Source organism: Platichthys flesus, chromosome 20 (genome assembly GCF_949316205.1).
Source record: "Platichthys flesus chromosome 20, fPlaFle2.1, whole genome shotgun sequence".
NCBI classification, from domain to species: domain Eukaryota; kingdom Metazoa; phylum Chordata; class Actinopteri; order Pleuronectiformes; family Pleuronectidae; genus Platichthys; species Platichthys flesus.
The window spans coordinates 2,933,757-2,947,571 of record NC_084964.1 but is presented as its reverse complement, the minus strand read 5'-3'; the positions used below and the strand labels follow the sequence as shown (position 1 = coordinate 2,947,571).

The window sequence follows — 13,815 nt, the reverse complement described above, 5'->3', positions numbered from 1 at the left end:
AATATTGTTCCTTTTCTACAGTGTCTCACTGTAGCCCACTGTGTTGACCTCTCTGTATCCATACTGTAACTTGCATTCTCATGCTGTCTGTGTCAGCAGATCCAGGAGCATGACACAGCTCATGAGTTGTACCAGTACATCTTCATTGATGAGGTGGGATTCAACCTGTTGAAGAGGAGGCGACGGGGCAGAAACCTCATTGGCCAGCGGTTGTTGAGGTCCCCGGCCAGCGTCACAATTTATGCTGCAAAGAATCACCATGGGATCTTGCACCGTCATGCCCACCTAGGGGCCTATAACGCTGCCTGTCTCCTCATCTTCCTGGATGGCCTGCATGACCTGCTGGTACCACCTGGCCAGATAGATGACCCACAGCGGATCCATCACGTTGTCATCTGGGACAATGTGAGCTTCCACAGGGCTGCTCAAGTGCATGAGTGGTTCCAGGACCACCCACATTTTTCCGTTCTATAACTTCCACCTTATTCTCCTTTCCTGAATCCCATTGAGGAATTATTTTCAGCTTGGAGGTGGAAGGTATATGAACGGAACCTACAGGACCGGTTCCCACTACTCCAGGCCATGGAGGAGGCTTGTGGCAACGTGAGTGTCGAGGCCTTTCAGCATTTTGTGTGTGAGGTTTTTAGTTTTCTGTGTGCAGTTTTGAGAAAGCCGTTATTGTTTTGAAAACGTGTGTAAACAATTGTGAAAAACTGTAATTTTTTGTGAAGGGGGGGGGGGGTTGAGCAGGCCGGTTTACAGTACTGTACTGTTCTCTGTGTGTACCGAAATAAACCTTTTTATGCTGCATATTTGTTAGCTGTTTTATGTTTGACTATGAAAAAAATGGGCCTACACTGAGACATTTTACAAAAGGAGAAATGGCTCATTCTCCAGAGTCATTGTCATTCATATGGTGTGTTCCATTTTGATGATTGTGTTTTCAGTTTTGCACCTCAGTGTGCTGTAAATGCTTGGTAGTGTGCAAGCAAATGCTTAGTTGTGTGTACTCAATGAATGGTGTGTGTATGTCATTTGAAAATATGGCTGTGTGTACCATGTGAAAACACGAGTTCCATTTTGTGAACAGGTAAGAGATTTGATGGCAAAGAGTCATCTTGCAAAGGGAGTGTCGGGTTTAGCATTTTGTGTGTGAGGTTTTCAGTTTTCTGTGTGCAGTTTTGAGAAAGCTGTTATTGTTTTGAAAAACGTGTGTTAACAATTGTGAAAAACTGTAATCATTTTTACTGTGAAAAAATTAAACATTAGAATGAACATGATATGAACTTCACATGCACGTTGCATGAAGAACAAGATGATGACAAGCGTCCGTCATCAGTGTAGCTCTGAGATATATGTTTGTTGAATATGAATCTGTAGTGTGCCGTCATCTCTGCCTGTGAGGTATGAACCTACTGTTCCTGAAGCTTTGGGTTTCACTATCAGTTTTGTCATTCGAAGAGAACTACTGCAACAAAAAAAAAATCCTGAACCTTCGGCACATTTTAACAATCACATCTTCATCTTTTAGAGAGGTCTCCACACAAAGACAGGCATTTTATTGTAGGTGAACTAAGGTGTCTTAAGTGTATCAAACACTAAGGCTCCAGCTCTGACAGGAGCACCAACCACAGGATGAGATCCATGTGACTGATGGTGGTCCACAGCTCACTCCCAGTCCCACTGTGGTACCTGCAGACCAAACCAAAATCCAAAAAGATCTCTCTGCCAATGGCTTCTTAACGACAACTGAACGCAGTCCCTTTCTGCTGTAGTCAATTTACACTCAATGTATATTCCCAGTTTATTGGTTTATATTTAGCAGAAAAATGAAGACAATCTCTTTTCTTGGGATTAAAATGAGTCTGCACATCCTGGAAAGCTGGTGTGGAACAGGTGAATGACATGGCTGGCAGACAAAGGAGAGTGGGTTATCCTGAGCACTGAGAGTTAGCTGGTTACTATCAGGTGGCCGAAGACGTAACAAAGTCTCTGGGTTGATCTCAGGGATTTCAAAGTCACTGAGATCACAGGTTTTTAATATTCTGAAGTTTAATGTGAACATTTAAAGCTCTGAAGCTCCTGTATCTGTAGTAATTCAAACCCTGCATTGCTGCCACGGGATTGGCTGATTCGGTAATCATGAATAAGCTCAAAGAGTGCTCAAAGAGTGTTCTCAAAGTTAGAGTTTGTCAAGTGGCTCCCCCTTATGGTCAGACTTCACTGAACAACGACAAAGCATATATTATATACCTATAGATCTGTATTGTTGTGTATGACCTATACATTAGTAATTATTACACCAACATTACACAGTAAATTGATTTATGTAAAATTATGATTTTTTTTTATTTAACGTATAAGGTTGTATCAGTTTTGTGAGGTAAAAAAGTTGTTTTCACTTTGCTCAACACAATAATACACACAGGTGCACACAACAACATATGAAGGTAGAATGGGAACCATAGCACATCAGACAGAAGGGCCGCAGCTGCACAAAGACATTTGAAATAATAAATATTAAAAACATTAATTTGACTTTATTAATCATTTTATTTTTAAATGTTTCTGAGACTCACTTGCTTCTGGACTTTGGAGCTGGACAGCCTCAGTGCACAGTTCCACTGTTTATTCACTGAATACACTGAGCAGGTTTTATTCATAATAGGGAGAAAGAACTGATGTGTAGGTTTCAGTCATTTATATTAAAACAATGAATTATTTGTATTTTCAATGATTTTTGTCTAACTTAAGTGGAACAGACATAAAAATGAGTTGGGATAAAATGACAGTGAACAAATATGTGTTACAATCTGAACTCATTTTTAGTGAATATCCCTGAAGAGTTTGACATTTTTTGTGCTTTTGACATTAGTATTGAATTTTGGTTTCCTGGCTGCTCTAGACTTTAAATGTTGACTATTTATGTGTGGAAAGTGTAAAAGGTGTTTAACAAAGACAGAAGCACACACGGGTCATAATCCCATGAGCTTCACTATGTCCGGTCCAGAGCTCTTCCTGCCGAGCTGCCACCTCTCTCCACGCTCTCTTCACTGCTCTTGTTCCTGTGCTGAGGGGCTACTGCAGCCCTGCGACAATGACACTACTGTGTTATCGAGCTTCGTGTTGCACTACATTCACCCGGGCCCTCACCAAACCAGCCCCCCTTCATCTCCCTCTTCATCTGACCCTGTTCCATCTCACTCACAGCCCTCTTCCTCTCCGGCAGCTACTCTCTCTCATTGCGCTTTTTCTCTAACCAGTTTTATCTTTTATTCAATGAGCCATGACTCAGTCAATTCACATGTGTGTCTTGTTTGCATCGATGGCTACAGAGCTGAGAGAGCTGAGGGCCTATGGGTGGAGACCACCATCTCCATCGAACATCTCCGTGGACTATAGGAGTTCACCTCTAAATAGTCAAAGCATGTTCGGATATTCATTATTTTCTTAAGATGAAATGTTCCAGTTTAAAAAAGAGGCAATGTGAGAGTAGCTGTGATGGCTGAACAACTCTGTGGAAACTGCTGTGAGGATTCTTTGAAAATCCAAACACAAACAATTCACACAAGCGGCTGTGGTTCAGCAGGTACAGCGAGTTGTCCACTAACCAGCATGTTGGCAGTTTGATTCCAGTGTCTTTGGTCAAGTTACTGAACCCCATATTGCTGCTGACGTGAGTGTGTGAGTGAGTGAAAAATAAACTGCAGCACAGATGCACTTATGTATGAATGTGTGTGTGTTTATGGGTACATTTTAAAAACGCTAGTGTAAAAGTATTATATTAATACAGACCATCTACCATTTATACACACAGCATTTGATGTAGGAGAGAAAAGGCAAATTCATAAATCAAGTTCTCTGTTCGTTGGGCACACAACAAAAAAATGAATCTAATTGTATTTGTGCAGAGCTTATCATCATTTAATGAACTACAAACCAGTAACTCATACATATAGCAATAAATAAACCCTTGGGGATCTACTTGCTGACACCTATGATTAAAATGAACGTCAAATAAAAATGTAAGTGATGCAAACAAAAAATGACATTTGTGCAACAGTGATGAATCAACTTTCTGTACATTGTTTGAAACATGCATATTAACAGATTCTATGTTATCAAATTGACTGTCAATTGTTGTTTGTACTATTATTTCATCTCAGAAATATTGAGAGTTTAGGTTATTAAATTCAAGTCAAATCAAATGTATTTGTGTAGAACAAGTTTCAACATACATTTACTTGAGGCAGTTAATATAATAAGGTGAAGCCCTTACTATGTTTTTTAAAATGTTCTTGAACTTTTGAGTGGTAGTGTAAGTATTAATAAATATTTCATTATATTCAAATATATTAAATATAAATGACACTGAAATCTTGTCTAAACTCAAAAACTACTTGGAAAACTGTGCATATTGTCATTAATACATCTTCATATAGACTTAAATGAAAGTATGTTCTATCTTTTGCTATAGATAAGATTCACACATAAAAGGAGTTATCGTTATTTTTAACTGCTACTCTGTTCTTCTCTGGCTCTGATCAACATTTGATCATAAAAACTGAATAATCGAGAGGCTTGCTTCATGGAGAAGGCTATGAGCATGAACTAAAAACTGGTGGGAGCTGAGCTCCATCTGGTGGAACACATCCATTAGTATTTTTACAATTTATGTTTAGATATGAAAATGTCTATAAGCGTTCTCATACGTTATACATACTGTTACATCTTCCGCATGTTGTTTCTGAGAACTGAGTTATTGATGTGAAAATGTTATGTCTATCATTTACTATATTTCATTCTCGACATTCGGGCCCCAGAGAAGCCACATCACTGGCTCTGTTTCTTAGATGTTCTGGACTGAAGACATTTAGGGCAATAACAGCTCTACACAAGCAAAAATACATAAATTGTAATTTATTGATATAAATAAACCATCTAAGTTGCAAACATTATTTTGCTGAGTTATGTTGAAATCCTTTTTGGGGATATCATCTTCATATTGTGTGTAAGTTCAAGTGTGGCTGATATGTATCAAGTGTGATTTATTTCCTTAACCGGTGTTATTTTTTTACACCTTGCATGTCAAATATTTCAGGGGTCTGATAATCAACTGACACAATCTTCAGACCTAAGTTAAAAACTCTACTAAATAAAGGCTCTGTAATTCAGGAGCATTGCAGCAGAAAGTGATTCTGTGTATGTTGTTGTTCCATGAGAGCAGTATCCACTGCACATGTGTGTGCGTGCATGTGTGTGAGCATGCGTGCGTGTTTATTGGTCAAAAATGACCACAGCACATCAACACTGGCACCTCTAACACAAAAACACTGAATCTGTGACACAAAAAAGGATGAACATCAGAATGTGCAGACAGCCACACGGTACCTTTCCAAGTCATAATCTCCTGTTCCATGGGACTGAACGTTATTTTGTTGGAAAGTTAGACTTGGATCAGAATGAGACTGGATGAAATCTTTTCATTTCTGTATTTATTGAAAAAGTGAGGACACATAACAACAAACACAAGCATAAGTACACACAGATCCACATGAGCAGCTGGAGGTTCTGCAGTGAAACCACAGACAATGAATTTATGACATAAAATGTTGGAAATGCTCTACACTGGCCACGTGACAGTAAATAAAAAAAAAATTCACAAAACCAAAAGTTACAAGTGTGAATATAATAGGTGTATAATAAATATTTCAACATTACATTACTTATCATTTAGCTGATACTTATCTAAAGCACAAGTATTGACAAAGTTTTTATGAATCGATCTCTAACCTGTTAATATCTTACCTGCCTGAGGCTGAAAGGCGCTACCTGGAAGTACATGCAGTTTGACTGCAAGACAGTCGGTGGCCTGGACATGGGAGGAGCCGGTCCAGGTGCTGGCAGGACTGGCTGATGCAGACTCCCAGAGGCATGTGGCACTCTGTCTGAGGCTGCTGGAGGCCAAACTCTTCCTCAGCAGGGGCATCATTTTAGAGAAACAGAAGAGTCAGTAACGTCAGACTCTACAACTTCCATTAACAAGGCCAAGTCCAAAGTACTGTAGCTCATGGCCTCCATCTCCATTCTAACCCTGCCAATCTCTGGATTTTGGTCCATCATCTTTGCAGATAACAGTAGAAATACTCGTAAAGGAAGACGAAAATTACTCTGCTCTGCAAGTGTCTCTAAGTCGCACAGGCAAGGAAATTAGCAAATACGTAAATTGTGTGCAATATATCTAATTTGAACTTTCTAGAAAGCGTTTGAGGAAGAGATGATAGAGATGAATGGAGCAGCATTGACAATTGCAATGGAAAAATAATTGTCAGTGATTGGTGGTATATGTGAGGAGGCATATTGTTATCCAAGCAATCTTGTTGTAGTCATAGTCCATGATCAGCTGCCACCGCGATCATGATCAGCAACTACAGCAACAACGGCAATAACTTTACCAATATGTGGCTTGAGTAAAGAAATGGTGATTACCTGCCTTTGTGTAAACAAAATATTTCTGGTTGTTGTATCTGAAAATCTGCAGCTTCTGAACCCGTTAGTAGACTGTAGGTGGGTCTCATGAGATTAATAGTTTTGTTAAATGTTTTAATATGTAACGACTAAATGTATGTAATATTGTTGTTACTGGACATAGACACAGTTTTAAATGTGAAGCCCTTTAACTGTCTATGCTATCAGTTAGGATCTGGAGGTGGAGGGGGACCAGGAGTGTCCCTGCAGGCCCCGGAGCATGTGAATGGTACGCCTTCCTGAGTCAGTGCCAAGGCCCTTTGCTCCAACATTGATAACTGAACTAAGCCCAGGAACCAGCCGGCACCAAGACAGTCTGTGGTGCCGCCACAATGATCAATAAACCCTTTGTCCTGTGGGACAGTGGCACATTGGCCACACTGTGGGAATCAGCTCTCAGATAATATAAGGGAACTCTGAACATTCTGCTTGTTCACAAAAGGTTTCTGCAACACGGCTGCCGATTAGCTGCCAGTGCAGCCATGTCCTGAAGCTCCATTTGTCTGGCACATGACCTGCTCTAAATGAGCCAGTAAGTGATCCGCCCATGTCAGATTTCTGCAGCTATCTTCTGCAGGCTGGAGGACCACACAGTGGTCATAGATCCTATCATGTGCCAGCAGAGGTGTCATGACCAGCATCATGACCAGCAGCAAGAACCTCCAGAAATTGATCCACCGGCAGTTTGGTGTGTTTGTGGGGGAGCTTATCCACACAACCCATCAGGAAAGACTTGCTGCTAGCCAGCGCCACCACGTAGGCATCACTAGTGTGATATGGTAGGAGCACGGCAAGTGTCATTTTTCCCCTTCAGCCTCTTCACAGTTCTGTGTCGGCTCTAATGCAGTCTGCTCATACACCACTGCCACTGGCTTAGCTGATAATGTCCCACTCTCGATTGGCAAAAGCAAAAATGGGCTCGTGGAACATCATTTGTCCTTCTCTGGTAGGATGATGGTTGGCAAGACCGGCAGTGTTAGTATCCTGAGGGGGTTTCAGCATTGCAGGGGGAGGACAGAGATGCTAACAAAGTTGCTGGGTTGGTGGGTCCACTTGGGAGAGCAGTGGTGGGCCTCCTCCTTATAGTTACATGACTCATCCTCCTTTCTTGTCCACATCTCAGTGTTTGGACCTGACATCTGAGGGATTGAGCTACTGGCTGCATCCATTGGGGTCTGGTGATCAGGGCCAAGTACTAACTAATCCAAAAATATTCTGTTTCACACACACACAGATATATTTATTGGAGGAAAGTTTTAAAATGCATTTCCAACAATTAACAAATAAAAGGAAAGAATTCAAAGATCTGTATGGAAAGAAATACGTGCATATACATTTCAGTGCACACGCAGACCAAGATGTGATTTAGGATTTAATCCAAACACCATTCTAGCCAAACACCACCTCATTATAAAACAGTAGTTTTCAAAAGTAAATGATAACAGAAATGTGCATCTTTGGAAAATATCAGATGATGCTTATATTACAATTGTATTAATAAAAGAAAAAAAAGTTTAAATATGACACTACAAACATCTTTCCTATTTTAAGATAATGCAATAATTCATTCATCATCAGAAAAAAAGTCTGGTCTTTCACTCTATATTTTTGGAATTTAATTAAGTGTTGGTAAAAGCATCAATAACATTACATAGGAACATCTGGATCACTTCAAAATCCCAAACTCCTTCAAATACAGTTAAGCAGAAACAAATCTATTCCCAGATTGTCTTAAAATGTTACATTTTACAGAGTTGAGAAAAAAAAACAAAGAATGATCTAAAAATGGTTGAAATCAAAAAATGTTTGCTAGGAAATTGCCTCAAAATGTGTTTTAACACATAACTCTTTTACTCATTAAAGGTGTATTTGTGGTATAAGGTAGAAAAGTAAGATTATTTTTTCTCAGCATTTTCCTTGATTTGATAAAGCCCCTTTCAAATTAATTGATGTGGAGATTGGTGGAGTGTCCCTTTACCATATGAAACACATATCTTACAGGAAACATTTATTCTTTGAATATTTATTTTGTTCAGAAAAGAGTTTCCTCTGCACTGCTGTGCTTCACTCTGCTGGAGTACTGTCCAACTAACAGCAGTAAGTGGCTTCAAATCCTGTATCACTTTCTATTTCACTTAATATCTCAGTTAAATTAATCTCATGTGAACAGTTATTACAATGCACTTGTCACAGTAATGATTATCTCAGAACACAGATATATACAGCGAGACAGTAATATACATAGATATCAAGATTGCTGATAGAAAGCAATACAATATAATAATTCATCAGGAGGAATGAATCAATTCTCTATTATGAAGTGCTGTTGGGTTCAATCATATATTAAGACCACTCATTTGACTGTGTGCAAAAAACAGTTCAGTTCTAGCCTTTTATACATGTGCAACCATACATGTCACCTCAACAGGTTCCCCGTGTTGAGTTTTAGACCTCTAGTAGCATTGTGGGTCCCTGTTTTGTCTCTGGGCCAGACACACAACGTGGCGCAATGCACAGTCATCCCAATTGCATCATGATATTCCTGATCAACGCGTGGAGGAAATATGGCTATAAACAATTCCGAAATTTTGGCGTTAGGGGACCAATCACAGCCAAGGGCTATCCGTGGGCTCTCCGCCATTTCGACGTGTAGTTAGAAAAAGGAGAGCTGCACGAAAAGCTCTCCGAGGAGCCGCGGAGAGGCACGGAGAGGGCGTTCCACGTTGGAGAAGGCGGTCCTATCTGTCCGTGTCCGTCAAAACGGAGAAGCATACATTGGCCTTCACTACACGTCGAAATGGCGGAGAGCCCACGGATAGCCCTTGGCTGTGATTGGTCCGCTAACGCCAGCATTTCGGAATGGAAACTTCCTGTTCCATTCCCTACATCACAATAAACCAAAATCACAACTACGACTCTATGATTAATGTGACAAGTGTGTTAAGCCAGCGGCGTTGTCCGGCTGACGGTGGCTGGTTAGAGTACTTACGGCACGTGTGTACGGTCACATACTGTTAAAATGAACTTTCATAACGTGGCTAGCGGGCTAACCACCATGCTAACTGCGGTGGGAACAGCGCAAAAACCCGCTGACTTTAATCCCACGGCTCATGACACTGTTTCTCAAACACCGTCAGGTTAGAAGCAAACACTTTAGATCGATACTAACTAACGGTAGTAGTTAGTATCGGGTGTCCCTGCTGACTGTGTGTGGAATCTGGGGGGAAGCTAGCTGCCTCCGTGTAGCTTCAAGCTGTTGCAGCTGTTGAATTAGCAACGCAGTTTGGAAACAAGACCGGGGAACCGCTGCGTTAAGACACGATAACATAAGCATTATGACCCGCTGGGTGTCACTTTATTCAGCAAAAACTGTCGCGTCATCAACATCCTTTTTCTGTTAGCTGCCATCGTTCACTGTGTGTGAGGAGCAGGGAGGACGTAAATAAACCAGCGTGGACTTCTTCTATATACCTCATGAGGTAGGCTTCTCTAAGCTCGACTTCAGTTGCGCCATCTACTGTTCTGGCGGTGAATTGTTTTCACAACAAAAAGGCTCGTAGAACTATAAATCAAAAAGGGTCCGTCCGCTCCGTCCGTCCGTCAGTCCGCAACGGACTCGGAGTAGCATACATTGAGCCTTGCAAGCAGTGCAATGTCAAGGAAAGTAATAAGAATGGCACATAACTTCACAAAACAGTATACCCATCAACCATATGTTAATTTAGCAATTATTGATAACTATTGGTTTATAAGAACAACAATTATCATGATGTCCTTATTTATTGTGGAGAAACCTGCTTTTATTTACCTGCATATTCATTTATTTTAGTAGAAGTCGTTATGTTTCAAACTTTACATGAGCATTTTTCTAACACTAAAGGATGGAATTTGAATTAAACAATACATTATTTTACTGTCAAATAAATACTTTGTTGTCAATGGTTCTAATTACACTGCAGAGGTAAATACTGAATATTATGGTAGGTTTACACCAGCAAATTCTTAGTCAGGGGACCTGTCCCGATTACGATTACTTTAAATATGTCTAATATTATTCTGATAGTCTTGCATTGTGGGTGGATTTTTTAAATTGGACTACCAGGCACCACAAGCCCATAAATACGAGCCTCTGTCTTTGACTTCACTATATTTAATGTGATGATATGAGTGTGATATGAGCTGAACCATTTCAAATTTCTCAAATTTCGGTGTCTGTGTGGGTTTTGCCAGGTACTCTGCTTCCTCCCAGCCAAAGGATATGCAGGTAACTGGATTCACATGACGGCAAATTACATAAGAATTTGTGTAAAAATGTTTTGTCCATTTTAAAGTTAATTATTTCATTCTGATAATTGCCACAGTTTTCAAAAATGTTAATTCTTCACTTAAAGCCAAGTGCAGTTCTATGGGAAACTCCCACCCAGACTGAAGGGGGTGAATTTCTGAGCCTGCTGAGCTCCGATCTCAGCCACATACAGGGCTCCAGTCTTTAGGTCTAGGTCGACCAGGTGGGGCTTCACATCATCAGCCAGCTGGATCACACTGACCACTTTGCACTGGCCAATTAAACCCACTGGTGGTGCGTCCAGCAGGGAAATCTGATTGGTGTGGAGCTGGACAACAACAAAGTACTTCTTGTCGGGGGTCAGACGTACAGAGTAGGGCGCGTCCTCCGTGAAGCAGCTCCCCCACGTCCCAAGCCAGTCTCCTGTGAGGGAGTTAAAGACCTGGATCCTCTTGTTGCCCCTGTCGGCCACCCACACCCTCAGGTTGTTATCCACAGTCACGCTGTGGGGGATGTAGAACTGAGCCAGGCCTTGTCCTTTCTCTCCATGCATCCACAACACCTCCCGATCTTTAGAAAGCTTGATGAGGCGGTTGTTCATTCCGCCATCACCGTCCACAATGTACATCTCCCCGGAGCTATGGACGAAGATCTCAGCTGGCTGGTCAAACTGCAGAGGGTTCAACGAAGAACCTGGGTGCCCTTGTGTGCCAAGCACCTGACACAAACAAGAAAATAATCAAAAACAAGCAACAGACGGTCGAATATTACAAAATATTTTAAATAATCAAAGGTAAATCCTGCAGGGGGAACCTGAACAAACAATCCCTACCACCGAAATCCTCCTGTTGATAAAGCTGTTACCTGAAGGAGCTTCCCTGATGTGGAGTACTGTTTGATGCAGTGGCCATGCGGGCCATTCCCCACATCTGTGATCCACAGAGAGGGGTTTAATGAGGCTGCATCTGCTAAAAATATCCCATGAGGCATCTCCAGTGTGGTATTGTTCCAGGACATGAGGAGATCTCCATTTGTAGTGAACACCAGCACCTTGGGCACACCATCACCTGCGATACAACAAAGGCAAAAACTGGGTGAACATTTATTATCCACTTGATTTTCCCTTGAGAAAAGAACCACAGAGGAAAACAAAAACGGCGTAAATTACAATAATATTCAGCATGTTGGGGGTTTTTAAACAACTATATAATGGAATACAATGGGTTCATATCTGCCTCTAATTCAGGTTAACTTTATTTCAGTCAACTTGGACCTCAGTCAACTCACTCAGGAAAAGCAATAACCAGAGACAGGGTAGTTGTGGCTTTAGTCAACATGTTAAATCAACACTCAGCTGATTGTATCAGCCATGACAGAAGATTAAGATTCGTTTATTTACCAAACACATGCACAGACATTCACAACACACTCATGCAATGGTAGGTAAATTTATCCTCTGCATTTAACCCCCATCTGGTGCAGGACACACAGAGCAGTGAGCAGCCATGTACAGTGCCCGGGGAGCAGATGTTGGGGGAGTAAGGTGCCTTGCTCAGGGGCACTAGACAGGGTAGGGAGACTCTTGGATTTTTGGACAGATCAATCCAGGTTCGTCTTTTTGTTGTCTCTCCGTGGAGTCGAACTAGAGACAAACCAGAGACCTTTTCTGCCCATAGTCCAAGTTTCTACCACTAGACCACCGCCTCTCAAGCTGTCTTCGGCTTCTAAATCTTCACCGTTCCCAGCTGGAACTGTTAGTCCACAACCCCAATGCTGTTACAGTCCATGTGACTATCCCTCCACTGACAGCAAACATGGGTACTGGGACAGACTATCAGCCAGCCCAAATGTTCTTCTTATTATTAGCTTATAACATATATTAACTTATATTATTAAATACAATTTTGGCCATTTATGAAGCCACACGTTACAACTTTTAAGCTTTGTCTTGATTAGAAGATCATTTACAAATTATATTACCACTTCTTTGGAGATTCATTAATCTGTCTCAATTTTTACAAATCACTGAGAAGAAATTTAGGCTAAAACATGGTGTAAATTACGCCGTTTCGAGTCAATTGGAATGTTGTCACTTATGCACACTTGGATGACACCACAGGAGCAGTATGGATGCTTTTAATGTCGTTTTCAGTTGTTTTTTTTTTTAGTTTTAAAAAGCTGTCACCATTGACTTCGATTGTATAGGTTTTGTCTGCAACACTGTTTATCCCTGAAACTACAAAAGTGTTCTGTGGACTCACAACACTATATCTGGCCCTCAGTCAGCATAGTGGTGAGTAGATAATGAGTGAATTTTCATTTTTGGGTGAACGATTCCTTTTAAGTACAGGTAAATATTCATATATCTCATTTTCAGTTGCGGATTTACATGAAAGTCTCCAAATGTATTTTCACATCAGGATTCACATCCATAAAATGTGAAATGAGGGAATGCTTTTACCTGTGTACAAACATATTGATCACACAAAGTGCTCTGAGTGGATGTGCTGTTGTGTGGTGAGTGTATTTACCTCTCTGTGCCACATACACTACACCAGCATACTGGTCGACTGCCACAGCAAACACGTCCCCGGTGAAGAGCTCCGGGTTCCGGGGCCAGCCTAGGTCCAGCTTGTACAGGGGTCTGCCCAGCAGCTGGTAGTCCAGTCTGAGGGTGGAGCCGCTGCCCGACTGGGAGCCGATGCTCCCGAACAGCACCATCATCAACAAGACAAGCGTGCCCAAACCTGAGGCGATCAGACACGCGTGGCCTCTCTTCTTCAGCAACATCTGTATTACGTTCAATGTCCTGCTTCCCCGGCCTTAGCTGACCCTGTCAGACAGACACCGCTGGAGAGGAGGACACTGGCCGGAGTCCTCAGGCGTTAAATACACGTTCTACTCGGAACACACAACGCGTTCAGTCCGTATATTTATCCGTATGAGGAGATTTGAAGCCCACCAACCACAACAAGAAGAGGTGAATCCACTTCCTCCTGAGA

At 41.4% G+C, this 13,815-nt stretch overlaps 1 protein-coding gene across 1 annotated transcript; it reads right to left on the bottom strand.

Moving 5' to 3' along the window:
* Positions 1–9,859: 9,859 nt before the first annotated feature.
* LOC133931536 (NHL repeat-containing protein 3-like) lies at positions 9,860–13,813 on the bottom strand. The gene is made up of 3 exons (XM_062378441.1): positions 13,345–13,813; positions 11,678–11,880; positions 9,860–11,531 (listed from the first exon to the last, which is right to left on the bottom strand). Exons 1-3 carry the CDS (start codon positions 13,601–13,603, stop codon positions 10,932–10,934), a joined length of 1,062 nt encoding a protein of 353 aa, XP_062234425.1. The 5' UTR covers positions 13,604–13,813; the 3' UTR covers positions 9,860–10,931.
* Positions 13,814–13,815: the final 2 nt, after the last annotated feature.